The 26822-nt window shown below is 38.8% G+C and overlaps 1 protein-coding gene across 1 annotated transcript in view; it reads left to right on the plus strand.

The window, feature by feature from the left end:
- Nucleotides 1-4728: 4728 nt before the first annotated feature.
- LOC106955114 (neural-cadherin) overlaps nucleotides 4729-26822 on the plus strand; it is a 72960-nt gene continuing 50866 nt past the window's right edge. Inside the window, exons 1-11 of the mRNA XM_015045092.1 lie at nucleotides 4729-4891; nucleotides 6853-7041; nucleotides 9943-10168; nucleotides 12632-12836; nucleotides 16395-16506; nucleotides 17013-17262; nucleotides 17600-17742; nucleotides 22266-22438; nucleotides 22522-22684; nucleotides 23397-23567; nucleotides 25929-26101. Of these exons, the coding sequence (XP_014900578.1) occupies nucleotides 4729-4891; nucleotides 6853-7041; nucleotides 9943-10168; nucleotides 12632-12836; nucleotides 16395-16506; nucleotides 17013-17262; nucleotides 17600-17742; nucleotides 22266-22438; nucleotides 22522-22684; nucleotides 23397-23567; nucleotides 25929-26101 (1968 nt within the window). The remainder of the gene's footprint in view (nucleotides 4892-6852; nucleotides 7042-9942; nucleotides 10169-12631; nucleotides 12837-16394; nucleotides 16507-17012; nucleotides 17263-17599; nucleotides 17743-22265; nucleotides 22439-22521; nucleotides 22685-23396; nucleotides 23568-25928; nucleotides 26102-26822) is intronic.

Below are 26822 nucleotides of genomic sequence, written 5' to 3' on the forward strand. Positions count from 1 at the left end.
GGACCAAACTCTGACAACGTTTGATCAGGGTGTGACTGTAAGAAGAGGCCTCGTCCACCCAGAGGACTGGCTGAGTGACATGGTCGAACGTCATCTCTACGTCCACAAAACACATGTAGACTGGTTGGGCGAACTCCCATGAAGCCTCTATTATCCTGTGGATGTAGAGTCTTTATGTTTGTTGAATAAAATATGCTGTAAAGACCTAAATCTGTTTCATTTTCACTTTTATATTTTAGGCCCAAAAGCCAAAGAGTTTTTAGGAGAATGAGATGACAGCGCTGCATTTAGCTTCGGTTCCTGCGCTCTTTGGCAGCTGATTGCAGAACTCTGTATTTTCTCTTCTTTGGAAATATTTTTACAGCAAATAACCTTTTATTTTTATTTTTCTCTTTTGAAGTCTTCAAAAAAACCAAAAAACAACTTGAATCTCGGAGTTTTGAGGGGGTCGTCATGCTGTTTCTGGTTTATGCTTGCTTTTTCCTTTTATGTGTTTTAGATCTTCTTGCACTTTCCTTCTCATCTTTAATGTCTCTTGCGCGTGCTGATCACAGATGTTTTTCTCCCCCTGTTGCGCTGCTTAGCAGGTTGCGACAAACAGGTTTGTTGAAAGCGCTTTATATATAAACTTGTCTTTCAATTGAATAAGTTTTCATCATCGGCTTTGTGACAACCTGTAGGCGTGACTGTATTTTAATTTAGTCCCCTACATCTTGTTTTCCTCCCCTCCCCTAATTGAGGCGAAGCACTCGCAGCAGAAGTGGTTTTCTATTTTTGAAGCCGCGTTGGTTGGCTGCCACATCTCCTCTTCACGCTAAATCCATCAGCTGCCATTCAAATCAGATACTCAGAGGAGAAAGACAGAAAATAGCTCCTCTCATTGTGTCTCTGTCCCCTCAATTCTGTTGCCTCCCGCTCCAATTCTCCAACGATGGTTGTAACTGATCCTCTGTGAAAAAAATGGAAATTAGAAGACAGCAGATTGGAGTTTGGCGTAAACAAAGCTCAATTCTCTCCCTTTTTTTAGCTTCGTTTTGCGGAACAAGGCGTGACACGCTTTGCATTGAGATTCAAATGAATAAGTGGTGGCTTAAGATGGACTTATCCGCACTTCACTGGGACTATTTATCCGCTTTTGTAAAGGATGTGTCATTCTCGACTCTTCCTGCGTAAAAGGCTAAAGACAAAACAGCGTTCTCTGTTCAGCCCATCTGACTGCGAGGAATTATTTCTGTTCAGAGCTTTATGAAACTTTATTGATCTCTCCCAGGAAGCTAGGCCATCCCCTCAGCTGAACTGATCTGGCAGATAAGCGGAGGACAATCAATTCACAATCAGAACACAGAGGAAAAGCTCAAATCTGAGCCAACAGTTATACACATCAGAGTGTTTGTTTCTTTTGAAATTGAGGAGGAATTGTTCCAAACACGAAGGCTGCAGAAATATTATAACAGCAGAGGACTGAGAGTGAGAGACAGATCAGGGATCGCAATAAGAGGATGAAGAGGAAAAAGATGAAGGGCTAAGTACAAGTTGGACCTAAAACACAGAAGAGAAACCAGATGGGTTCAACAAGTTTTACTCACAGAAAAGCAAATGTGTAATGTGAGCGGCTACTTCTTGGGTTCAACGCTCAGGCCAGACTCAAACTGGAAGTCATCAGGAAATGGAAGTCCGACTCTCTTCTGTAGAGACTTTTAACCTCAACAAACTTGAAACCTCAGGGATGAAACTATTATTTTCTTAAAATATTTAATCGTCTCCCTGTTATCAGTCATAATGTTTGACATTAGGTATGCATTGTGAAGAACTCTGAAGGCTTTATCCCTACATTTCAGTTGGCTTGAGTGACAGCACCTCGATGTGCCTCTTTTTGACTCATTTTGTTTCTTTTTATTAGGATAATAATGTTCATGTTGCTTGACCCATTTTGAGCCAGACATCCCCTGTTGGACATATGACCTTTGAGCCAACTCTAGAATGATTAATGCTGCGTAAAGAAAGGAAATGAGAGGCTGGTTCAATGACTGCAGGCTGATCAGGCGCCATCATTTAACCTCGCTGCCGTTCCTGACGATCTATTGGGACATTTGAAATGTTCCAAACATGGCAAAAAGTAAAAATGAAATTATAAAAATATATCAAATAAAGGAAAATAAACAAAAGTCTCGTGCTTTATGGCAACAGAACTGCCTGTGGTTTGACACGTTTGTGATTCCGTATTTTTCTCAAATTTCTCATCTCTTATGTCTCTCAGATGCATTGATCACCTTTTTGCATTGCTTATTTGTGGATTTTGTTCATCAGTGGCATTCCAGAATAACAGAGTGGTTCAAAGCCTCAATCTGTGTGGTATAGAGCTGCTTGATCAGTTAATTAACTGCAGTTAATTAGCTGCGCCTTCCTGCCCTTGACTCTCTTAATTGCAAGGGAAAGGCTGCAAGTATTTCTTTGACGCTGCTTCTTCATTTCAGTTTTGTTTGCTAAATAAATAGTGACACTGTGCAATATCATTTACTGTTTATCTCAGGTAGTATAAATGTAATATTATTTTTAAACCCTTGTGATGAATTAGAAATTAGTGCATATTAAGTTTGGTTTTATGGTGATTTACTTTGTTTTTCCACTAATTTGTGCCAGAACCTGCAACAACTTGATTTTGGCAAAAAGTTTACCTAACTTTTTATATGAAAACATTCAGTGATGCTGGAATGTAAAAGTGCAAATAGATTTTTTAATGCAACATCTTCCCATCTTCTCACCTACAATTAGCTTGTTTACAGAGTTTTTCCTCCTTCTGTTGTTGGGTTTTTCTGTTTATCTGCAATCAAATCTTTCTTTTCTTCACTCTTCATTGATGTACCTCCTCCTGGATTGTTTTTAAGAGACATGCTGCTGTGTGAAGCGTTTCCCCGCACCCCTCTAACCTAAAAACTGTGCTGCAGTTCAGTGCCAGGGAAAATGTAATCTCACCAATGAAAGGAACTTACTCCAAAACTCAGGGGGATATGAGTTAAAGCAGAGGGATGAAAGAAATCATGGATAAAAAGCTGAGCAGAACAAATTGAATCTCATTCTGAGGCATTTCTTCACGTGTTAGACAGTCCTGAAAGTCTGAGAAAACATCCTACAGCTGGTGTGGAGAATCTGGCTAACGAGAAAGTGAAAAAACTCACTTAAATAGCATCATTTTACACCTGAAATGAGGAAAAAGTTGGACACATTAAGCCATGCTTGAGATATCCATTCAGTGTGAAAAGTGATGCTGCGCGACCCGGGTTCTGCTCCTCCGGAGCCTTGGCACGCCTGTGTGTGTTCGTGAAGCTCTGGCTTCAGCTCAGCGCCTCACATCAGGGATCTCTGCAGCGTTCAAGCTGTGAAGTAAATTTTCTGTGCTGAGAGGGATAAGTGCAAGGATATGAAAGAGTGCTTCATTTAAGAGAAGCTAAACTCAGATGAGACGAATAGCTGTTAACACCTGAAGGCTAAATGGTGGTCTCCCTATTCAGCACAGACAAAAAACAAATCTATAAGACACAGCAAAATAGGTACATGTAATTAGAGCACAAAACCAAGTGAACCTGTTTTTAGGTAATTTTGTAACGCTTTCAGATGAAATTATTTATCTTCTACAGCTCTATCCTTCTGAAAAAGATGTTTTATATTTGCCAACGTGTTTTCATTACTGAATTTAATTAGATTGCAACTTTAATTTGGAGCAGAATTGCTTGCAAAAATTATTTTTAAATGAAGATTTTGATATTTTGCTTTAGTTGTCCTGGATGATGGATGTGGTGAGCAGCAACTGGATTAAATGTCTTACTTTGAGATGAATAAAGTATTCACTTTCCTTCATTCATTTGTACGTCCTTGTATTTATTCTTGCTGCAAACGTTAATATAACATTTTGGGTTTTAAGTGATAGACTGATAGTAGGTTGACATGTTGAAGTGGAAAATCAGGATACGTGGTTTCCAAAATCTTTGTTTTTAAATTCAGATTTAAAAAGTAGAGACACGTTTTTCATATATATCACGCCTTGCCACTGATCCTCAGTTGGTTATCGGACTGGCTTTGGCTAGACCACACAAACACACTGACAATTCAAACCAGATATTAAATATACCAAATAAGTAGACATATGCATATTTTGTCTCACTGTGTGAAGCTAAATCAGACCAAACTTCTCTTGTTAGTAATAACTAACCTAAAACCTTAGCCAAATGCCAGCAGAATTTCTTAGAGATTTTTTTTTACTTTCTTCAGATTTAGGTGTGTACAAACGTTTGGTCAGAATCAGGGATAATTGTCTCCTAACTTGTATGACTTGGGTCAAAGCTTTTGGGTTTCCTCCACACAGTTTGCTTCAGAGACAACTGAGTTCATCAATAATGATTGGTAGTTTCCTGTCAACAGTTTGTACCTGAACTGTGGATCACTGCAGCTCCTCCAGAGTTACCATGGACTTGTAGACTTGCAGTTTTCTCACCCTGTTTCCATTTTTAGGAAAGCTCTTAGAGATAATCCTTAAACTTCTCCGTAACTTTCTCTCTGACCTGCCTGCTGTGTTTCTTGGTTTTCATGATGTTTGTTCTCTAACAAACCCAGAGGCCTTGAAACAACAGCTGGATTTCACCACATGCACACATAAATTTTGCATCCTTAAAGCCCTGGCAACAAGACAGATAATCAATTCGCTTCCATCCTCTGAGTGATCAGGAACCCAGAATGCTTCACTGTCGATATGAAAGGGCGTCATTCTGTAATGACGTTCAGTGGTTCCCCATCCGGAGGGGGAAAAAGTCTTCACAAGTCATTATTCTGGTGTCAGTGACCTCTGATCTGCCTGGAGGCTTGGAGGAGGTTCTGCCAGCTCTGCCAGCTCCCAGATGTTTTGCTTTTTTAAAGTTTGCGCCTCGCCTGATGTCTGCTGTTGACCTGTGGTGCTGCATCTGAATGTGTTAATATTTATCATGATAATGGGACAGATTTCATTTCCCTTTCATACACGGGCCACAGCTTTGCGTATGCTAAACAACCAACAGGAATGGATGTGATTATTCTGGATTTTATGCTTTGACTGAAGAGCAATGATGCATACAGAAAACAGGAATGTGTGCCTCTTCCTTATTATCACTCTGTCCTCTTCTCCCACTGCTTTTAAGTTGATTTGTCCCCTTTAATCCACAACTAATATTTAAATGTCTGCTTTAATGTGACATTCTGTAGCATGTAGCACTATTTTCAGATGAAGATGGCCTTCTTGTTGCCATATGGGAGACTCTGTTATAGTTTAGGATGTTTTTCATGGGTATCAAGGACTTTAAAGAACCAGAGGGACTGAACATATACTGCAGCATCTAGTTTTTACTTAATTAAGACTGTTTCAGTTTTTCTCCCTTATTTATTTTTGTTTTCTTACATCTATTTCTTCCTTTGATATGTTGTTTCATATCCACTTTTTCCACTTTCGATATTGTTATCTGAGGATCAGTATTGGCTGATACCAATACGATACAGAAGAATCCTAACCCCAAATTAACTGAATTATAAATGTATTTGATAACTTTGCACCAGTAGAGCACACTTAAACACACCAATATCTTCACAACTCCGTCAAACTTAAAAAAAAAAAAAACACACACACACACAACTTGTAATTATAAGTATAACAGCCAATGTAAAAGAAATAATAAGGAAATTGAAACTGACAAAAATAATAGGTTTATCTTGGTCAAACATGCAACAATAAGCTAAACCTGATTCTAAACATAACTCAAAATAAATAATAAAGCAAAATGTTGCTCAAAGCAAAAATTATTGAATTCACAGATCAAAACTTTTTTTCAAAATTGGGTTCAATACAGATATTAATGTCGGATTGGTACATTTCTAGTTTCTTACCCATTAATTTCTTCTTCTTTAACTCTGACTCCCATCTCAGTGGATTGATGTGTCGAGGGACCTCTTCCTCCTCACCTCCTCATCATCCCCTTTGTCTCTCCCCTCCCTCTCCTGCTCTGTGTGTTGACACACCTTCAGAGGTGATATAAAAAGACAGAAAAAGACACCGTTGTGTTGGGTTGTCATCTCCTCTCCTCCTCTCCTGTCACCTGCTCATCCTTCCTTTCTTCTCTGCTTCCTCTGAAGTGAAGTTTCTTCTCTTGTCAGGCTGTTGTCTCCCGCGCTGCTGTGAAACGACCCAGGAGTCAAAACAACAGCGAAGCACCGAGGCACCCCCCAAACTGAACAAATCCCCCTTCAGAACCAGGCGACGTGAAATAATAAGAATAAAGATGGAGAGCAGAACCGTAGACATGACAAGCATGTGTGTTTTTAGTGGGCAGGTGGGAGCACCCGCTGTGCTCCTTCCTGTGTTTCCACTCTCAAAAGTTTTGTTTTATTTTGGAGGAGCTGCTTCTTTTTCTCCTTTTTCATCCCTTGCTCCTTGGTTCTTGTCTTCTCGTGCAGCAGGGTGGAGATGAAACACGGAGAAACATGAGAGATGTTGAAGAGAAATGTCACCTTGTCCCCTTTGGCTGAGAGCTGCTCCCCTTTTAGACCACTGCCTGAGCGAGTGGAGCGGGTTTAGCTAACGAGCTACGTTGTTGCAAAGCTGAGACAACAATAGCAGCACAGAAGCAGCAACCAAAATACACAAAATAGTTGCTTTACTCAAAGATATATAGATGTAACTTCTTCTATGGTGGATAATCAGGACAGAAGACAAAACAATTGAAAAAAATCAAGAAAAATCAGTTTAGCGTTCAGTTGTTCAAGTTTACAGACAACAATGTTATATTCTCATACTAAATGATTATCTTCTTCTTTCTTCTTTCTTTCCACATTCAGGTGATGAGTGGTACTTGTGCAGGTTGACTCTGAGCATGCCCAGTCAGGCTGACCTGCAGTGGGGGATGTTTCCGTCGCCTTACCTGGGCGCCGTGGGTCCTGATGCCACATCTGGCTCTGTGGTCTACCGGCTGTCAGCGAGACAACGAGACGGCGCGCTGGGACAAGCTCAGTTCCTCCTACTTGACGGTACATTCTCCTGATACGTTAGCAGAATTAGTTTTGCATTGCTGTTTAAGTCAGGATCATCAAATTAACTCAAAACGTGTGAAATGTATGAATGAACCCCCAGAACTAAAGCAAAAATATCTTATGAAGATGTTAGCTAAATCTGTTAAGAGAGAGTCATCATCTACAGTGAACATCGGCTGAAAAGCCACGTATAGAGGAAGAAGCCAACCAGATTTGCAACTACACTCATGGACAAAGACCTTAGTTATGGATTATCTATCTGTCTGTCCATCTGTTCATCAAGTAATGGGCACCACTAACTAAAATACTAGCTATGCTAACTAACTCCAAAGAACTAATCATAAACATTAGCTCAATTAATGCTATGCTAATGGTGTTAGCCTGCTAAAATGCTAAATTCAACCATTCAACTGTAGGTTTACAAAACAACCAACTAAATTAATGCCTTAGAAATTACTTGGGAAAATTAATTATGCAAATTTTCACAGTTAGCAAAAATGCTAAAGTGGTAAGCAAAATATCAGCTCTGCTATTAGCGCATTAGCATCTATCTATCTATCTATCTATCTATCTATCTATCTATCTATCTATCTATCTATCTATCTATCTATCTATCTATCTATCATCTTGCTTTGTATCTTTTTTCTTTTTTTACCTGTCACAGTCAAACCTTGTTTTCCCAGTCTATTTTTCTCTAAACCTGTCGTGTCTTTGCTTTTATCTCCTGCCTGTATCTGTAATTAGGTCCGCTCCTACTCTGCCAGGCACTCTGTGACAAACCTGTTTTGCTCAAAGGAGTGATTTATAAATAAAGATTGACTTGTTGGATTTCAATTACTGTCAAGAGGGAAATGGAGAAAAAAAGTGCATAAAAAGCACAGAGCTGCACTCTTAATCGCTCCCCGGGGCAAAGAAATGCGAATAATAGCAAAGTCTCAGGAGAGGAAGGTAGCGAGTGGGAGAGTTAAAGGGTGGGCGTACGGGTGCCGGTGGCTGTGGATTTTTATTTTTAATTATTATTATTTTTACATTTTATGAGAGAAGAAGAAGAGAAGAGGAGGAAGAAGAAGGAATGATATTTATAGAGCTAATTTTTAATGCTCCCATATTAAAAGCTTCCCTTTGGGATAATGTGAGCACGTGTGCACTGACGAATAATCCAGTAATTTCAGTTAAAATCTGCGTTTGGCATCATGTCAAAGTGAAAATGTGTAGCCAGTGTGTATGTGTAGCACGGACCTAATCAGTGGCAATAATAGGATTTTACCCAATGTGAACATCAAAAATTTACTGTTTATTATCGTGTTTTTTTTTCCTACTCGCCACCAAAACAAAATAACTTTTAGAACATCACACAAAAATTAGCCATAATGGTAGCTAGCTTTTATTACCAGTAGGATTTTTAGATTTACTTCACTTCTGCAGAAAGTCAAAAGTGATTGCTGGCTTTAAGAGAATCTATTTATGCTTTAAATTTGCTCAGTGCTATGTTTATTAACTAATTAGCAGTTAGTAAAATACAAGAAAGAGATTTTAGCATGTTTTACATTCAGTTAAGTTAAAGTACTTTCTCATCTGGTGACAGTAAGGAGATATGAAATAATGGAAAATCTGATCCACCTTCTACTTAAAAACACTAGAAAGAAACATCAAACATGAATTAAAACAATATAAACTTGTATCCTTATGGGTTTTTATATCTAAAGAACAGAAAGGACGCTCTCTACCTCCTGCTGTTCCTCTATTGCGTTGCACCACAGCACAAAACTCTGCTAACACCTTCAATGTTCCAGTTTTCTCAAAAGATTTGAGCTTACAACACACCTTCATGTCAAGTTGGAGAGGGTTTCACGTTAGCCTAATCAAAATGGATAGCAGCTTTTGAAAATAATGAAAGAGCAGAGCCGTAGGAGGAGATCAAACAGTTTAAGTATAGTTTTATCCCACTGGAGGTTGTTAATTTCGAAACCTTTCGTAATTAGTGACAGCTAATTGGAAACACAGAAAGAGACAATTAAAAAATAAAACATTTTTATAATTGAGACAATCAAATCTTTGAAGAACTTTAATGCTGATTTTTTTTCTCCTCTTGCACACACATTGTTTTTATAGAGACTGAAATGAATCTGTCACAGGAAAAATATCCAAGAAGGAGGAGATGATTGACAGTTGGGCTGCAGCTGCTGCTGCAGAACCCTCTGGTCAACAGCTGGGGATTCTTCTCCTTTTCTTCCCCTCGTCTTCGTTCTCATCTCCTTTTCCATTATTCCTCACTTCCTCCACATCTCTCACTTCCACTCTGCTGGCAGCTTTCCATCCTTCCTCTTCCTCCTTTTCTTCTTTCTTTATTCCTCATCTCTCCATCACTTACTTCCTCCTGCTTCCCGCTCTCTGTCTCATAAACCCAGAGGGACGTGAGTGAAAATGAGCCCACTCTTCTTTTTTTTTTCCTGCGTCTTCAGAGAGCGTTAACTAGCTCATAGAACACACATAAATAAACACACAGCCAGCATGCCTCCAGCATCAATTTGCCTCAATTGGCTTTTCATAATTGGACAGCTGGGACTCCGTCTCTTTATTTATACACAAGTGGACAAGTTGAAAGATGATTGTTTATGTGAAAAAAAAAAAAATCCACAAATGAATGTATTGTTTGAATAATGGCAACATTCATTAAATAGTTAGAGAACTGTAAAGGCAAGTTATTCATTAAAATGCTTTAAACTGAAAGCATGATCAAAAAAGAATAGCTCAGAGTTCAAAGTACAGAAGTAAATATGAAATTTAGTAATAATAGCAAACACCAGTCCTGTGTAAATACACAATGACAATTCAAGCAGGGAAAATTTACTGTATTTTCAGCATGTATATATATATCATTTTTTCTTTCTTTTTTAGGTGGTGAGGAGTGCTTTGAAGTGGACCGTCGCTCTGGGCTGATTAGGACCACAGGACGACCTCTGACCCCCAGCAGGGAGTACCATCTGCGGGTCCAGGCGGTGGACGGACGAGGCCGTAAAGGCCCACCAGCCACTGTTTCCATCCTTGCTGGATACCGACCGCCACAGTTTACCAACTCCACCTACAGCCTGAACGTGCTGGAAAACACGCCTGTTGGCCAACCGTGAGTCCCACCAACACAAATATTATCAGTACCTCTTATATAGATGGTCAAACAAGCCTGAAAATACAAGGCCTTGCATAAGTATTGATACTATTTGAGTTTTTCAACATATTCTTATGCAACACCCACAAGCTTTGATGGAATTTGTTGTAATAGAGCAGCATAAAGTTGCATGTTATGTACTTTTGTTAGTTTATAAATCACTGAATGACTTAACACCAAAATACAATACCGACCCAAACCAGAACCAAAACATGGAGAAGCAGCATTCAGCTTCTATGTGCCACAAATCTGGAACAAACTTCCAAAAAACTGCAAAACAGCCGAAACACTGAGTTCCTTTAAATCACAGCTGAAAACCCAACTGCTTAGAGTTGCCCTTGATTCATAATAAATGAAACATTGATCAAAACATTTGAAGTGTACCTGCTTGATGATTTTGATGATGGTATTTGACAAAATGTAATATTTATTGCTTGCTTGTACAATGTTGTTTTGATGTCAGACACTATGAACTGCATTGTTGCTAAAATGTGCTATACTATTAACTTAACGCGATCTATATTGTTAAGGGGAAGAAAAATGAGACATGTAAGTTTGGGGTTCATATATTTTCACGCCCCTTTTCTTCAACACCCCTAAATAAAATCCGGTTCAACCAACTGGCTTTGGAAGTTACCCGAGACATGGCCGTCCACCTAAACCTACAAGACAGGCAAGGAGATCATCAATCAGAGAAGCAGCCAGTACGGACACTTTCTAATCTCAAATTTGATAATTATGAAAGAGTGGAAAGAAGAACATTCAGTCAGAGCTACTATATTCATCTGTGGCCTAGTCAAAGTCCATGTCTAAATTCAAAGATATTCACAGGGGCTTCTCACTGGTTTTGAGGTATTATGTGAAGAGATTACAAACATTCTAGGGGCTTGTTGCATATTTTTAAAGGTGCTAATAAACAAATATAAATAAGTAAAAATGTCTTGTTATGGTATGGAGAACTATTGTTCAGAGTTTATACTGCATTCAGTGGGTATATACTGCATGCAAGCCACTGTGCACAACGCTATACTGGCATGATATCAATAAACGCTAAATTATAGAGCCATGAAAAGGTTATTAACCCAAATTTATGTTTTACCTTCCACATCTGCAATCCCATCATTTACATTCCAATGCCATAAAAAATGAATGGATTTTGCGAGTCTGCCTCTGTGAGGTTTTTTCTCGTGTGTGTGCTCGTTGTTGTGCTTTGCATGTCATGTGATGCATGAAAAGATGAGCCCCGAAGAGCGAGACAAAAGAAAAGAGGAAGAGGAAGGAAGAGGTAGACAAACAGAAGAGAGAAAATAGAAGAGAAGAAGAGGATGGGAGACAGAGGGATGAAGAGGAGGAGAAGGAAGGGGGTGGGATGGAGGAAGAGGGCCCAGATGTATGAGTGTGGCCTGAGGCTGAGAATTTGAAAGTGTGGCAAATTCAAATATTTATTAAAAGTGAGGTCTGGATAAACATGAAGGGGAGTGTGTGAGTGTGTTGAATCCCCCAGGGCTGCTGGCGCAAAGCACATTGTATTAATATCCAAGTATCCATGCCACCCTCTGAGCGCTGTGTGGGTGTAGCTCAGTATGGGTTTTTTCTGTGTCTCAGCCTTCCATTATATATGTTTTGCATGCCCTTGCGTGTGTCTGTGTGTACGTGTTTCTCTTTTAATCAAATTGATTAACCAGGTCTGAGCATGGCACCTTAGAGCTCAGAATAATCCATGAAGACTGCAGAGTTTAAGAGCAGCACCAGCGTGTCACCAAGTCTGTTTGGAGTCGTACATGAAGAGCAGCTTTCCTCTGACCTGTGCTCATGTTTACCCTGCATACAAGATGAAATAAATGAACAAACACAGCAACATTATCGTTTACTCACATATGAGGTACAGAGGTAACACATTAACACGTTTTAATGTTGGACTTTCTCATTGTCATTAAAATGACCTGAGTCAAAGTTTGTTAAATTAGGTACGCAACAACATTTCTACAGAAACTCAAAAGAATAAAGTCTAATTCTCTATGTTTTCTTGGGCTTTGCAGTGAGAGTATGGCAATGCAAGTTTATTTGTTTTGCAAATAAATTTCAACAATGTTGCATAAAGAAAACATTAAGCACAAAACATAAAAACCTGATGCTGCTTCTTCAGGTTTGCTTCTGGTTCTGGGGATGTAGAGTAGACTGGAGCTAGAAGATCTTATGTTGTTTATCAAATTCAACATTATATATTTTACTATGAATTAGACAGGGAAAATATGTTTTCATAAAGAGGGAAAGACTGACGCTCATCTCGGTGTAATCTCAGAGAGCTCCAGCAGAACCAGCCTACATGTGGTTCACAGAAATAAAATGTGAACCACATGTAGGTTATAATTATAATTTTTCTGGCTCATCTCGAACCTTTCTGTGTGTGTTTGTGGTCAGGGTTGCTGTGGTTCAGGCTGTCTCCTTCCAGAAGAAGAGTCTGTCCTACATGTTACTGATTAACCCCGGAAACCTGTTCAGCATCAACCAGGAAAGCGGCGCTCTGAGCCTCACCCGATCGGTCGACTACGAGAGCGGTCACAACCTGCACACCCTGCAGGTCCGAGCCTCTGAAAGCGACACCGGCCTCAGCGGCGTTGCAGAGGTACGCATCAATGCCATCAGATTTACTGAGTCCTGTTTGTACTGCTTCAGTAAGAAACATCCCAACAACTTCAGCAGAGCTAAATCTGAATAAATTGAGCATTAATTATGCCATGAATACCTTGAGAAGCCAGGGATGTGATGAAAATATTCCAGTCTACTCATGAAAAAAAGTGTATTTTTATCTAAACTTTTATATTGTAGACAAGCTTTTTTGGCTAAAAAATATCTGAGCTCAAAAGGACTTTGGATCAGAAATGTTTTTAATCTGAAGGAAGATTATTTTCATTGTCAACTCTCCCAGAACATAATTATAAGGTTGTAATTTTCCTTGTGTTCTTTGAATTACACGCCTCAAATTGTTGATAGAAGTAATGCATTCAACACTTTGTCATAATTGTGAAATCTGTGTTAAATGTGGCAATCAGTAGTTCCTGTAATGACTTTCAGGGAATCATGTTTTCCATTTCTGTCAGGTGTAAATGCACCGATACGTACTTTAATCCAGTAAAAACAATGAAAAAAACATTTGACTCTACAGTGGCACACACAGCTGCTTTTATTATCTTTCTCATGATGAGCCTGTCAATATATATAACACAACACATGTAATGGTTCATAACTAGTCTTACTATAACAAATCTTACTGTAATGTAAATTGTCCCAGAAGTTATCGCAATAAACAATATTATCTTTGTTTTGAGGCCAACATATGCACCACCTTTTTCATTTTTCTGCAAAAGCTTTTGAATATTCTTCAAAAGCAAACACATTCAAATGTCCGACACATTTTATTTTTAAACTTGCATCATGTTCCAGATGGAAACTACTTGTTTTCACTACCCAACGTGGTGAGTAACTTTCCCAGTGATTCCTCACTGTGACCTGAAGACCAGTGGTGTTCACCTTGTTAAGCGATCTGGTCATTTTGCAGCTCAGGACAAAATGTGAATGTTATCCAGGGACTCAGATGTCGCCATGACCTCTGTGTGTTGCGTATGCATTCACACCTGTAGCTGAGGCTGAGCCTGTGATCAAATCACCCCAGAGGCTCAACAACGTCAGGCGTGAACAAGGTCACAGTTTACTGACCTGTGATGACAGTCACTGTGAAGTGTTATTCTGTGAACGCAGTGTCCCGGCACACTTTGCCAAAGCGCATTCATTTCAATGCTTGACAACTAAACAGTATCACAATTAATTAGACACAAAAAGCTATTGATTCAATAAGTTACCAACTAATATTTTAAGTTAACATTGAAGAATATTGTCTTGCTTTTTCTACTTTCTAATCTATGTTGTAAACAGTGAATACCAAGCCAATAAAAAGAGAGGTTCACATAACAACAGCCAACTGGTTAAGGTTTGACAGAACTGTTTAAACTCGACGGTCTTTTAGCTGGTGTGCTATATAAATAAAAATTCACTACCATCACAACTTATCAACTCTCACTTTTAAAAAAGCATCTGAACGTGCTGACGCCTAACTGCTCTCAAGCTGCTCTCTGATGAAAACACGTTCATTTCTGAATCAGATGCAATGATGCAACCGTTGAAATTTATAACTTACTGAGCATACGTTACGCATACTTAAATTAGAAACAGCAGATTAAGCTTTTTTTATGAAAACCCTCAATTTCAACGCTGTATGCAAAAAAACTAAACATCCTGTCTACAAGCACAACTACAAACTACCTTTTCATCTTTTGGTAAGCTATGCAAATTATATGAAGCAAAGATCTACACCTTCCCGCTAATGCATATTAACATGCAGTGGATGCATGGCTTTTTGCTCCATAAACTCATACTGAAATTAGTGCAAGGACTTTTTTTCAGTTTGGAGTTTTTGTTCGATATTACAGGCTGATTGAAGTTTTAAGTTTCATATTTAGAAATAGTAGCTGTCATTGTTCATTAGTCTGTCAAAATCCAGACAAAATTTATACACGTTATGCTTAAATCTTAGCAACCGAAGACAGAAGGACTTTCCACTCATCACTCATTGGACTTGTGTTCACACCGAGCATCAGAAGCCAAAAGTTGCTCTTTATGATTTGCACCACATAATTTAATAATTGTATGGTAAAATTTGTCAGCTACTCGTGTTTTATGATGACAGTATTTCTTTAACAATTTAAAGAGTACAATTTCCACTTGAGAGCTTTTAAAAATCCAGTTCTTACAGTTACAGAAATAGTGGTGAGATCTAATGTCCTTCATTCAAGTTCCTACGGAAAACAAATATTTTGTTCCTAATGGGAACATATTTCTTTTACAAAGTCAAAAATTGTTACCATTTTCCTTCTCTTTAGAAAGAAATCACAAAACATCTCCTGCAGATAACACAAGGGTTTAATTATGCTTCAGGTAATTACTATTGACAGGTGATTACTGACTGTTCCACATCACTCAGGGTGATTTGTGCTTCACATTTTACCTACAAAGTAAACAGAATAAAGCCGTTTGTTTTCTTTTCTCCTTCAAATTAATCTTTTAAAGCAGAAATGTTCTTTTCTGGAAAAATCCTAAATTAAATGGCTTTAAAATGAAAAGAATACATTTTGTCCTTGTTTACACTAGTTTGTTTTCTATATGCTCTGTGCATACTTGCAGAGGCAGCCACACATCTAAATCCTCTCAGCCTCACCATTGCTGCCCTGCTGCCCAGACTAAACAGGTGGTGTGTTTGAGGTTCAGGACTGCAGAGGAAATCTGTGCTCAGGTGGTCACATCAGCAGCCTCACCAGTTAATTCAGCTTTTATGAGAATAAAAACAAACTATTATGCTTCAGTTCTGGCATGTTGGATGGGGGAACAGGAACAAAGGTGAGATAAAGACACAGAGAGGATTGAGATTTAAGGGCTTAAAGCACGGACAGACAAATGGTCATGAATTAGTTTCTCCTTAAGCATCAGATATACAGCTTTACAGTGGCATCTGTATCTGCAGTTTTTAACACTAGAACATCAAACAAACACCCTGATATCACTATAGAAGGTAGTGAGAAAATCATATTTGTCATTTACCACATCCCAGATGGATTAACAGACACCTAAAGCAGAATTTTGAATTTGTGATGTTTTTGTGGTTCTGTTTGATTTAAAACTATTTTATTTCATGGCCTGATCACAACACACACACAAACCTTTCTCCATATGGATGACAGAGAAAGATGAGTGGTTCTAGCTTTGCTTCTGACTGATCCTCTAGTTCATGGTGTTACTATGAAGATCCATACAATTATAGAAAAATACTTCACAGACAGAAATAACTAGGGATTAACAATATATCTGGATTATGATCAGAAACGGCACATTGGTGTCATTACAATAAGGAAAACTGGGCTTATATTATATGTTATCACAGTGCCAAAAGGGCAGTAAATTATATGTAATATTGGTTATTGGCCGAGGCAGTTTAATTAATATCAATATCGGCTCAGATTTCCACCCCGGTGCAGACGTTACCTGTATTTTTCTGATTGATCTGTGGATCCATACAGAGATGAGCATCTATTTGCATGAGAAACACTAAAACTAAATGAGCTTTTTCCTCCAGGTCATTGTCCACATAACGGATGAGAACGATTGCACACCAGAGTTTCTTCACTCCATCTACACCAGAGATAACATACCTGAGAGCGTCGCACCTGGAACCTCACTACTGCAAGGTAACACAAACTGATGAGTCTGCTGAAGTTTTAACACCATGCATCATGATGAGACCAGTTATTTCCCTTAATCCTGTTGTTTTTTTTCTTTTGTGTGTCCACATTTATAGGTTTTTCCTCCTGATTCCTTACATTCTTTCACTCTCGGTCCATTGTTGTTTTCCTTTTGCTGTGTTTCCATCGTTCTTTTTTCTTGGGATCTTCTCAGTTTTTTTTTTTCCTTTTCATCCCCTCACATATCCAAATCTCTTGTTTACAGGTTCCTCTTCTCTTTTGAGTGGCTTTCTACTTGTTTTCTTCTATCTCGTTCATCCACCTTCTTTTCTTTTTCCTCTCCTTTTGCTAACATAAATCCACATTCATTCCCTTTTAATTCCCTCATCTTTCTCCTTTCCACCTCATTTGTCTTCCTCCTTTAACGTCTTTCAGTTTTTTTCTTCTCCTGTCCTCAACTATTTCTTCTTTTAGATGTTTTTCACCACATTTCCTCTTTTTATTCCCATCAGTTCTGGCTCGCGACTGTGATTCCGGTGTGAACTCCGAGATCTCCTACTTCATCCCGAGTGGCGATTTTGACATCACATCCGGGGGTGTGGTCAGCCCTGCCCGTCGCCTGGACTATGAGCGGCCCAATCACATCTACGAGTTTGTAGTTGTCGCAGTGGATGCAGGGACGCCTCCTCGAACTGGGACAGCCTCTGTTCGTGTCCGTGTGGCTAACACCAACGATGAGGTGCCGGTCTTCTCCCAAAGCGTGTAAGAACCTCCGTCTGTTAGTATCTGATCATCTCAGTGTGGATTTTACTTTACTTAATAGTAAAGAAGTCAGATGTCAGCATCTCTCTTGTTTTTACTCCACAGAGACAATCTGCTAATTGAGGTGTTTTTTAAGTCAGAGTTTATTTTTATTTCTGCTTCCTCCATCTCTTTCTGTTTCATCTTCACTTCAATCAATCCAGGCTCTTTCCTTCACACTACTATGTGTAGTACATTTTTCCTTGCACTTCTTACTTTGTTACTTTATGCAACATCACATCCTACCTTTCCCAATGTCCTCCAGCACAGTTAAAGGTTGTTTCCCTCTTTCTTGCAGCTATAAAACCTTCCTCAGTGAGGATGCTGGTCCCGACACGCTGGTCGCCATTGTTCACGCCAATGACCCTGATGGGGACGGCGTCTCTTACGCCATCACAGGTGGCAATGAGGACAGCAACTTCCAGCTAGACAACCAAAAAGGTGAGATAAAAGCAACAGAGCTTTTGTCAAGTTGAACTTCTGCTGAAACAGAAGATCCAGATCAAGATTTTTGTCTGATGTTGTTCTACATCATTTAAATTTGGAGTGCTAATGAAGATGCTATGCAGAGGTGAAAGTGTGCCCCGCACTGCGTAGAACATTTCAGCAACAAGGTGGTTGAATTTTACATGAAAAAAATGTAACACAATAACCAATTATATTCAAAACAGAAAACAAGCAACAAACATTACATATTAGTCAAATAATTTACATTTTGCTGCACCTCTGTGCACCCTACTACATTTTAAGTTGTTGTCCTATAGATTAACACTTTAATTTTTATCCTTTTTTACGATATGACTGTCGTAATTCAACTACGTCTTTCATTGCATTTTTATTTTAAGGCTATATGAACAAAATGTTCAAAAAAGTTAATATTCTCACAAAAACTCAGACTACAATTGAAGGACATAAAAATAGACAGATTATAAAACTCCCAGAGTGCATCACACCAAACTATCACTCCTTTCTGCTGCTGGACATGTTCCCTCTGGTAACAGACAGCAAGTAAGGCATTGAAATAATATTCAAGTTGATTAAAAAATGCTTAAATTTGGTCTTGAAGAATGTAAATAGCTAACTCAAATTTAAAATGAATGTGAGCAGTAGATTAAGCATTTCTCTAGGCAGTAGATGGTTTTGTTCTGAAAACATTCCTCCTTTTCCAGCTCTGCCTCTAATGGGACAGTAATGAATGTCAACATATTGTTTTTTTCAGCAAGCAGAGCGCTCTGACACACACAAACAAGGGGAACAATCACTTTTACACATGTACACACACAACAGCAGTGTTCAGATCATTTACAATTACACACACACATGCACACAGCAAAGTGGTTGTTTCCATAGTAACAAGTATTTGGGGATAAAGCGTGATAGTATTAACGAGGCCAGTGTACCCCCTGGAAGACACACTCACCACAAACGCATAAATAAAAAAACAAACACATAAATAATCACTGTGTATGCGTGTGTGTGTGCACACACACACACGCATACACACACAAACACAGCTGTCCCTGATGTACTTCACTCATTTGAATATTTGTGCACCTATTTTTGTGAGGACCATTTTATCCTTTTGTGACTGAAAAATAAAAACTTGTTTATGTGCCAAACTAGACACGAAGTATGTGGAATGCACACTTTGCTTTTCCATTTTTCTCTCCAGTGTTTTAAGAGTGACAGTGACAACGGTTGCTGAAGGCATTTTGTTTTTTGGGCTGTGTATCTTTGCTGTTCGTCTCAGCAATGCTTTAAGGGATGCTTTAAAAAAATACAAACTTCTCAAATGTTCTGTTGGACTCCAGTGGCAGGAGCATCATTGTTTTAGCGTCTCTGCAGCATCATTCAGTGTCTTTCATGATGGCATTTTCAATGTTGCCAGTGTATACTTTCTTGCAACATGTATATCTTTTGACCATTTTTGAAAGCTGTTCATGTTGTTTTTCAGTGACTCGCAACAAAGTGTAAAGAAGAAGTGAGCAATGTTTCATGCTACAATGAACACTAGACAATATGCTCAATATACCTGGAAAATTTGGCCAATGAAGGTTTACTGCACCTGTTACAGTGGTCACTTTTATGCAATTGAACAAATAGTCCAAAAAAGGACAAAAATAACTATATAGAATTATCTGAAAGGTTAAATGAAGACAATTAGAGTGATGTTGAGATTCTCTCTCTCAAGCAGCTCTTATTATTTAGGTCATTGAGAAAGAACATCTGGAATTTGGGATCAATTTTCTTCTTCCCTGTTGATTGGAGGAATGAGGTTTGCCCTGATTCCCACAGAGTAGCCTGATCTCAATAGACTGGTTCCCAGTGTGAATTGATGGTGCACTTGACTTGTATTTGTAAGTCCTGAAACGTCTCTTTGATAAGTCAGAAATAAGAAAAAGCAAGATAAATAAATAAAAAAAATAGAGCGACCCCTGAAGCTGAGTTAAATTTTAGTGTGATTTTCAGCTTGATAAAACATTGAATAATAATGAGACATTAAACCAGTGCTGTGCACACTGTTGTCCTTGTACTTTGAAACAAGGCTCTGAATCCCATTGCAAACGACAGAGAGGAGACCGTTCTGGTTTTAATACATGTAAAGGAGAGAAATAAGATGTTTGTCAAGGGCTGCTAAGAACAGTTAGCACCACAAATGTGAGTAAATCCCTTCTATTTTCTGACATTCAACTAGAAATCACTAATTTCTGGTTGAAAAACCAGAAATTAGTGATCTGGGAGTTCAGATCACTCCCAGATCTGAACTTTGACATCCAAGACAATTCATTGCAGCATGACATTGACACACCAGACTCCGTTGTTAATATAGCATAGCTGCAGAAATGCTGCATGTGGGAGTCCACCTCTTGTTGCTCTAGCAGTGCCAATATGATGACTGGTGTCCTCCACACTTTTTTATTTTTGCATTCTGGTTTTCCTGCAGCTTGTTTTGTTTGACAAAATGTGTTTTTTCCTTGAAAATTACCTCAGTTTGTTCCTCCTACTGTTTCTCTCTTTCAAGCCTGGGAAAATGTTGGCACGGCGTTCTTTCATTACATCCCAGGGGTCATTCCAAAGAGAGCCAGCCACAGCGTCATCTCTTTTTACAGTGCAGGTGTTCGAGCTGTGGGCTCTGCTTGGCCTGATGAGCAACACAGGAGGATGTTTTGGTGAATTTTCCTCTGTATTGGAATTTGGAAAAACATGGTCTCTTTTTCTTCAAGGTGGCAGAAATAAAGCAGACAGAACAGACAGCCACAAAGTGGGTTTTCTCTAGAAAAATCTCGTCTTTCCACATAAATGATGTACTAAGACTCTCTCCCAGATGTCCATGTCATGTCAGCAAGAGTAGCAAATCAGCAATCATTAAGATGTTTTTTGGCAAAGGTGAGACAATCTCTCGTGTGGTTTTGGCCTTGAAACTCTTCCATGAATTATATTTTTGCTCAGGATCTCTTTCCTATTGTTGAATTATGAGAACAGACCTCAGGCAAGTGAAGTCTGCAGTGCTTAAGACACCGTCCTGTTTTGTATGGTCTTGTTTGGACATGAAATGTTAGTTTTTGCGATCTTTTAGCCCACTTTGTGTTATCAGACAGGTTCTGTTTAAATGTCTTTTTTTTATCCTATTCTTAAATTTGACAGTAAATCTGTGCAGGGACCTAAACTTTAAGGTGATGGCAGTGAGGCTTGGAGCTCCTTACCAAAAATAAATTGTCAAAATGTCAATAGAAACATAAAAAAAGTTGATTGCTGTCATACCAAAAAATACATTTGCAATGGTTGTTGAAAAAGGTATAAATAACTTTTGCCCTTTTTTCTATACAAATTTCTTTTGAATTGATAATCACTTTACATTATTTTAATATCTCTTAGGAGAGGATTTTATATCAAAAACATTTGCATCACTTTCGTCCCTGTTTAACTTTTTTCTGACTCTTCTTCTTTCCTCAGTCTTGAAGAAAGTTTGCACACAAGCCCAAAGCTTGGAAAAATAATATATACCCTGCTGCCAACCCACTTTTTGTTGGTCAGAGGAAATTAAATGCCGGTTAACTCTGAAGCCCTAGGTTCTGTTGTCCGTTCTTTTCTGCCACTTTAAACTTTATTTCCCCTGAGGCTCTGTTTGAGCATAACTTTTTTAAGGAGGGTCAAAGTTTTGGGGGTCAGTTCTTTGATGTAGCCACATGCACTGCTCCACTGTTCTCATGCATCCGTGCACAAAAAGAAATAAATGTGAACATTTGCACATAAATGTTGTATTAACGCTTTTTTTCACACACTCAGACACACCTCCACACACGCAGGCACACACTCATCTGCACTCATGCAGCAGATGGCCTTTGGCTTGCTCGGATGTTCTGCTTTGTCACTTCAAAGCGTTGTGAAGTATTTTCATGTAGATGTGATCGCGCCCTCTCAGCCTGCGTGTCTATATTCATGCTGCTACCAAAGCTGCTTGTTTGTTTGTTTGCGATGCCTCTCTGTTATGTTAATGCCGCAGCGATTGTTAGCGCAGAAAAATGGCATTTGTTTTACACCTGAGTTGGGATAATGTGAGGGTTTTTCGCACGCTGTTGCTTCAGTTGACAGTCGCTGCTGTTGTTGACCCACAGAGCAGGAAACATCACAGCGCCGCTTTTCATCTCCGGTGTTTTTTAAACTCAACACGTCCGCTGTTATTTATACTCACCAGCAGGATTTTCTTTGTGGATGCTGTGGCTCAGAAACAACCGCAGCAACTTGAGCAGTAGCTCCCGGGTGCTTTGTTATACTTTCTGTTTGCTGAAACATTTTTAATTTTCTTTTTCCTCTAGAGAAGTTTATGTATTGCCATCTGGCACACACAAAACAAACAAACAAACAAACAAACAATCTTGTGATGCTGCTGAACAGGATTTCTAAAGCAAAGACACTTTGTAACAAAAACAAATGATCAGTATTTTTAAAATTTTTGTGTCTAGGCATCATCAAGCTGCGACGGAGCCCACCGCCCAGACTCAGGGGCCCGCAATACGTCCTCAACATCACCGCCACAGATGACAATGCTTCTGGTGGTCCCTATCCACTCAGCAGCGCCGCACAGGTCATCGTTGGGATCAACGACATCAACAACAACAAGCCTGTGTTTGATGAGGTTCCACATTTTATCCCATATTATGGATAAAAACGCATCAACAGCTTTTTCATCTCCCTGACTGTAACGTTTGTTTCTGTCAGTGTCAGAACTACAATGCAGCGGTTCTGGAGAACCAGCCGCCAGGGACGTTCGTGCTCCGCGTGGAGGCTCACGACGCAGACATGGGGGTCAACGGAGAGGTCAAATATGGCATCATGCACAGAGACGGTGTGTCGTCTGGGTTTGATATTGATCCTCACACTGGTAAGCTCTAAAGAGGCACCTAATGTTCCAAAATAAACTAAGAATCAACCAGTTAGATAAAATTGTAATATATACAATGATATAAACTACCAATTATTTTAGTAAATGATTATTCTATCAATAATTTTGACAATCAGTTAAAAAAATGGCACATTCTGTAGATTTTCCATATAACCACAAACTTATTTTGTAAAATATTAGAAATAATTAAACAAATTTTAAAATAACAAAATAAACAGTTTGTTTTTGCCTAAAATGCTATAACATCATTCCTTTAGTGAATACTTAATCATTTGGAGCATCTGCTGCTAAAAATGCTTTCAACATATGAAAATCTCAGCCCTTTGTACTGTATTGACATCAATACAGCGTAGAGCTGATCTAGTGATCATTGTATTGATTAATCAATAAGTGGACAGCAAAAGGTACTAAATAGATCTTTTTTTTCTGAATTTGAAGAGAGTGAAGCTAAAACTACCACTTGAAGGATTCTAGGTTGAGCATAATTACACCTTAAATGGAACATGTATATATTTTGTACAGTTTTGGCTTAAATACTGATCTAACTATGTTGTTCTTTTAGTAAATGTCCTTTCTATTGGGTCTGTATAATCCAGTGACTATTTAATCAATCACTAAGTTAGTTGACATCTTCATCTGATTAATTGTTTTAGCCCTAACATAGTGTCTTGTGTAAATTGTGTCTTATTAGGTGTGATCGCCACAGCAGTGAGTTTTGACAGGGAGCGTCAGAGGGAATTCACGCTTTCTGTGACGGCCACCGATCAGGCTGAAGAGCCACTGATTGGCATCTGTCAGATCACGGTGCTGATCCTGGATCAGAACGACAACGACCCCAAGTTTGAAAACAGCCGCTACCAGTGTAAGTGCTGCTGCAAGACATTCTCTTTCCCAGCAGATGAGCTGGAGGACGTGTGTGGACTATTTGTCCATTTCCAGCTCAACACGAAGCATCATCTAGTCAAGAATGTTTACAGGAAAAAGGTGACGTGAAAGCCTCATGTTTGTTGTCACTGACGTCTGCTAATCTGCATCTTTGTAATCCTGGAAAGCTCTTCATACTGATGAAATATTCGCAGCGAGCCTCCATGGATCTGTGTTTGTTTACTGTCTGTGCAAATATGTGTTTTGATAAGCGTCTTGTCAGAAGTTCTCCGCGTCCGATTACAGAAACGCGCAGAGTGGCTCATTAACTATTTAAGAGGCAGATTTAAATGTTTCTGGGACATGAATTTATTTACCGCTGGTTAGTGAGTGTTTGCATGCTCTCCTGCCAGAAAGCACTTTTATTTAGTTGGCTTATTATTCATATTGTGGTCTTAATACACATGCAGCACCGTGCAAAGGTTCTGGGTTTCGGGGCGGCGATAAGCAGCTGGTGTGTGTTTTCTCCTTACTTTCTAATAGCTCTAACATATTCGGCACTTCCCTTTTCCTGCAGAGAAGTCTGTTTACTGTGAAGTATCCTCCGGCTGCAGAAACGACTTTCAGACATCTGTGAACATGAAAGTAATTCTAAACTTAGGATAGAAGTATAAAAATCCAGCACTTGCGTTAAAGTTTTGGATTTTGCTGCAAACATTAACAAATAGGAGAAGCAAAAACAGCCTCTGCCAAACTTATATTCAATGTTTGTGGCAACTCAAACTCAACTCAGTGTGGATTTGACTAGGCTAGTCCAGAACATGCACCTTGCTGTCTTTGCACCGTTTTTGTATCGTTTCAGCTGGATGCTTCAAGTTGTGGAAATAAATGTTCTCCAAAGCAGCAGATTTCCCAATGTTTTACTGGATAATCTACGACTTCTGACTTTGTACTTCAAATTCTGAATAAAAAGTCAAAATTTGGAGTAAAAAATTCTCCAAATTCTGACTTCTCCAAAGTCAGAATTTTGATTATTTTGATTAGCATTGTTCACCTCCAGTCTTCACAAGCCTTCCAGGGCTGCTGCTGAGAATCATCCCCACAGCATGATGCCACTACCACCATGCTTCATAGTGGTGATGGTGTGTTTGCTGTGACTTGGTGTCCACCAAAACCTGTACACATTGTGTCCAAGCCCAGTCCAACCCGGCTCATTAACTTCAATTATAGGTCTGAGGTAAAAGTGACATACCATTTTAATAAGATTATTTTTTAGACCTTAATTTGAGTAAGCAGTGCAAATTCTCCTGTTTTTAACATCTTCCAGTTCCAATTTGTCGCCTGATATAACCGCAGGTTGAGTCGAGTGCAAATCGTCTGGTATGTGTGATTGAAGGACCTGTACATTTATTGTGCTTGTTACTGTCTAATGAACTTCTGCACCTTACTTTCTTTTCTTCCTCTTCAGGATGAGCTGCCAAGTCCTCCATTAGACTAAATAAGTAGATTAACACAACTTATGCATTCTCGTGTTGTCAGGTGCTGCATGAATTGTACGTGCCATAGAAGACCAATTCCAAGAACTTTCTATTATTTTGTAGAAATCTCTTTTCACTTTGACATCAAGGGGATTATTTTGTCAAAAAGGCTACATTTTGTTGATCACAACTGATTTGTGAAAGCAGTAAAAAGGGTAAAACATCCAAGAAGGTGAATACTTTTCCTAGTATTCACCTTCTTGGTGACATTTTTGGTGCTATGGGGATCTACAGATTGCTTGGATAGAACACCTGCTTAGAAAATTACTATTTTTATCAACATTTCCTAAAAACAACTAAATTACAGTGGAGCCTCACAGTCCAAACTGTTTGTCACAGTGAAGGCTTAAATACTCTATTTTTTATTGGATTTCTCATTATATTTAGCAGAATATGAGGTGATTTTTCAATTGTAATGCTTTCACAGAGACTCCCAAATATGCAAAGGATGAAAAAGCAGCATTTCAGGGAGAAAATGCAGCAGTCGACATCCTTTCTTCTCGTTGTTTTGGTTCTGATCAGCACTGACACGCGCCGCAGTCAGCAGGATTTGAGGTTATATTCATAAATATAAAAATGCATGTTGACTTTGTGGAATGAGACCCAGAAATGACAAAATGAGGTGACACTCTGCTGACACATCACAATCCTGCGTTCCTATTATTATAATGTCTGCTTACAGCCACACAATGTGGTGGTAAACTTTGTTCCATCAAATTTAATAAAATATATTTGTCATGGTTGAGTGAGAATGGGTGGAGCACGATGGTCTACATCTAGCATCTTTCTGGACATTAAACCAAATCTTTTTCTATTTTCAGACTTCCTAAGAGAGGACACTCCAGTTGGAACTAGTTTTTTACGGGCGGCGGCACACGACGACGATCAGGGGAGCAATGCAGCCATCACCTACTCACTGTCCAACCAGAAGCCAGCTTACCTGCACATCAACCCCAACACTGGCTGGATTTATGTCAACCATCCAATCTCACAGGTCAGAAACACAGCAGGAGTCCGCAGGTTCAAACTTAGTCTAACTTCATGCCAGCCTTCAGTTCACTCCAAAAGTATTCATACACCCTAGAGATTTTCCACATTTTGCACAAACTTTAATGTATTCTCTTTCAATTTTATGTGAATCAACAAATGAGTGCAAAACTATTAACTGCAAAGACTTCTGTTTTCGAGTTGCAAATACAGCTGTAACTGAATGGTTTATGTTGGAGCTTATTTGTGTGTTAGAATGGTCTAGTCAAAGGCCAATCCGAAATCCTATTGCGAATCGTAAGTAAGCAGGTAAAATGCTTCCAAAATCCAACCTGACTTTAGTTTTAGCTTTTTTGTGGAATGGGCAGAAATGTTAGTGCCCAGATGTGCAAAACTTTAGCTCAGACGGACTAAATACAACTAACTATAACATTTTTACAGTAAATGGTATGAACACCTGTTGTTGTAATGAACCAAAGTATGAATAAGAATTCTTATGCTTTACAGGCGTATCAATTCTTCTGGAAATAAATTCTTCATTTTTTTCCTTAAATTATGTTTTCTACCTACTGTTTAATGAAACTTAAAGTTTGCCTTTGTAATTGATGACAAAATATATTGATAAAGATTTTGCACATCATCGTCTTAAAATCTAAATCTTACACGTCAATATGAATGACGATATTACTGACTTGTCAATATTTTAACAATTATCTCCTTATGTAAGC

Source organism: Poecilia latipinna, unplaced genomic scaffold, assembly GCF_001443285.1.
Source record: "Poecilia latipinna isolate Pla-1442-1.1 unplaced genomic scaffold, P_latipinna-1.0 Scaffold707, whole genome shotgun sequence".
NCBI lineage: Eukaryota > Metazoa > Chordata > Actinopteri > Cyprinodontiformes > Poeciliidae > Poecilia > Poecilia latipinna.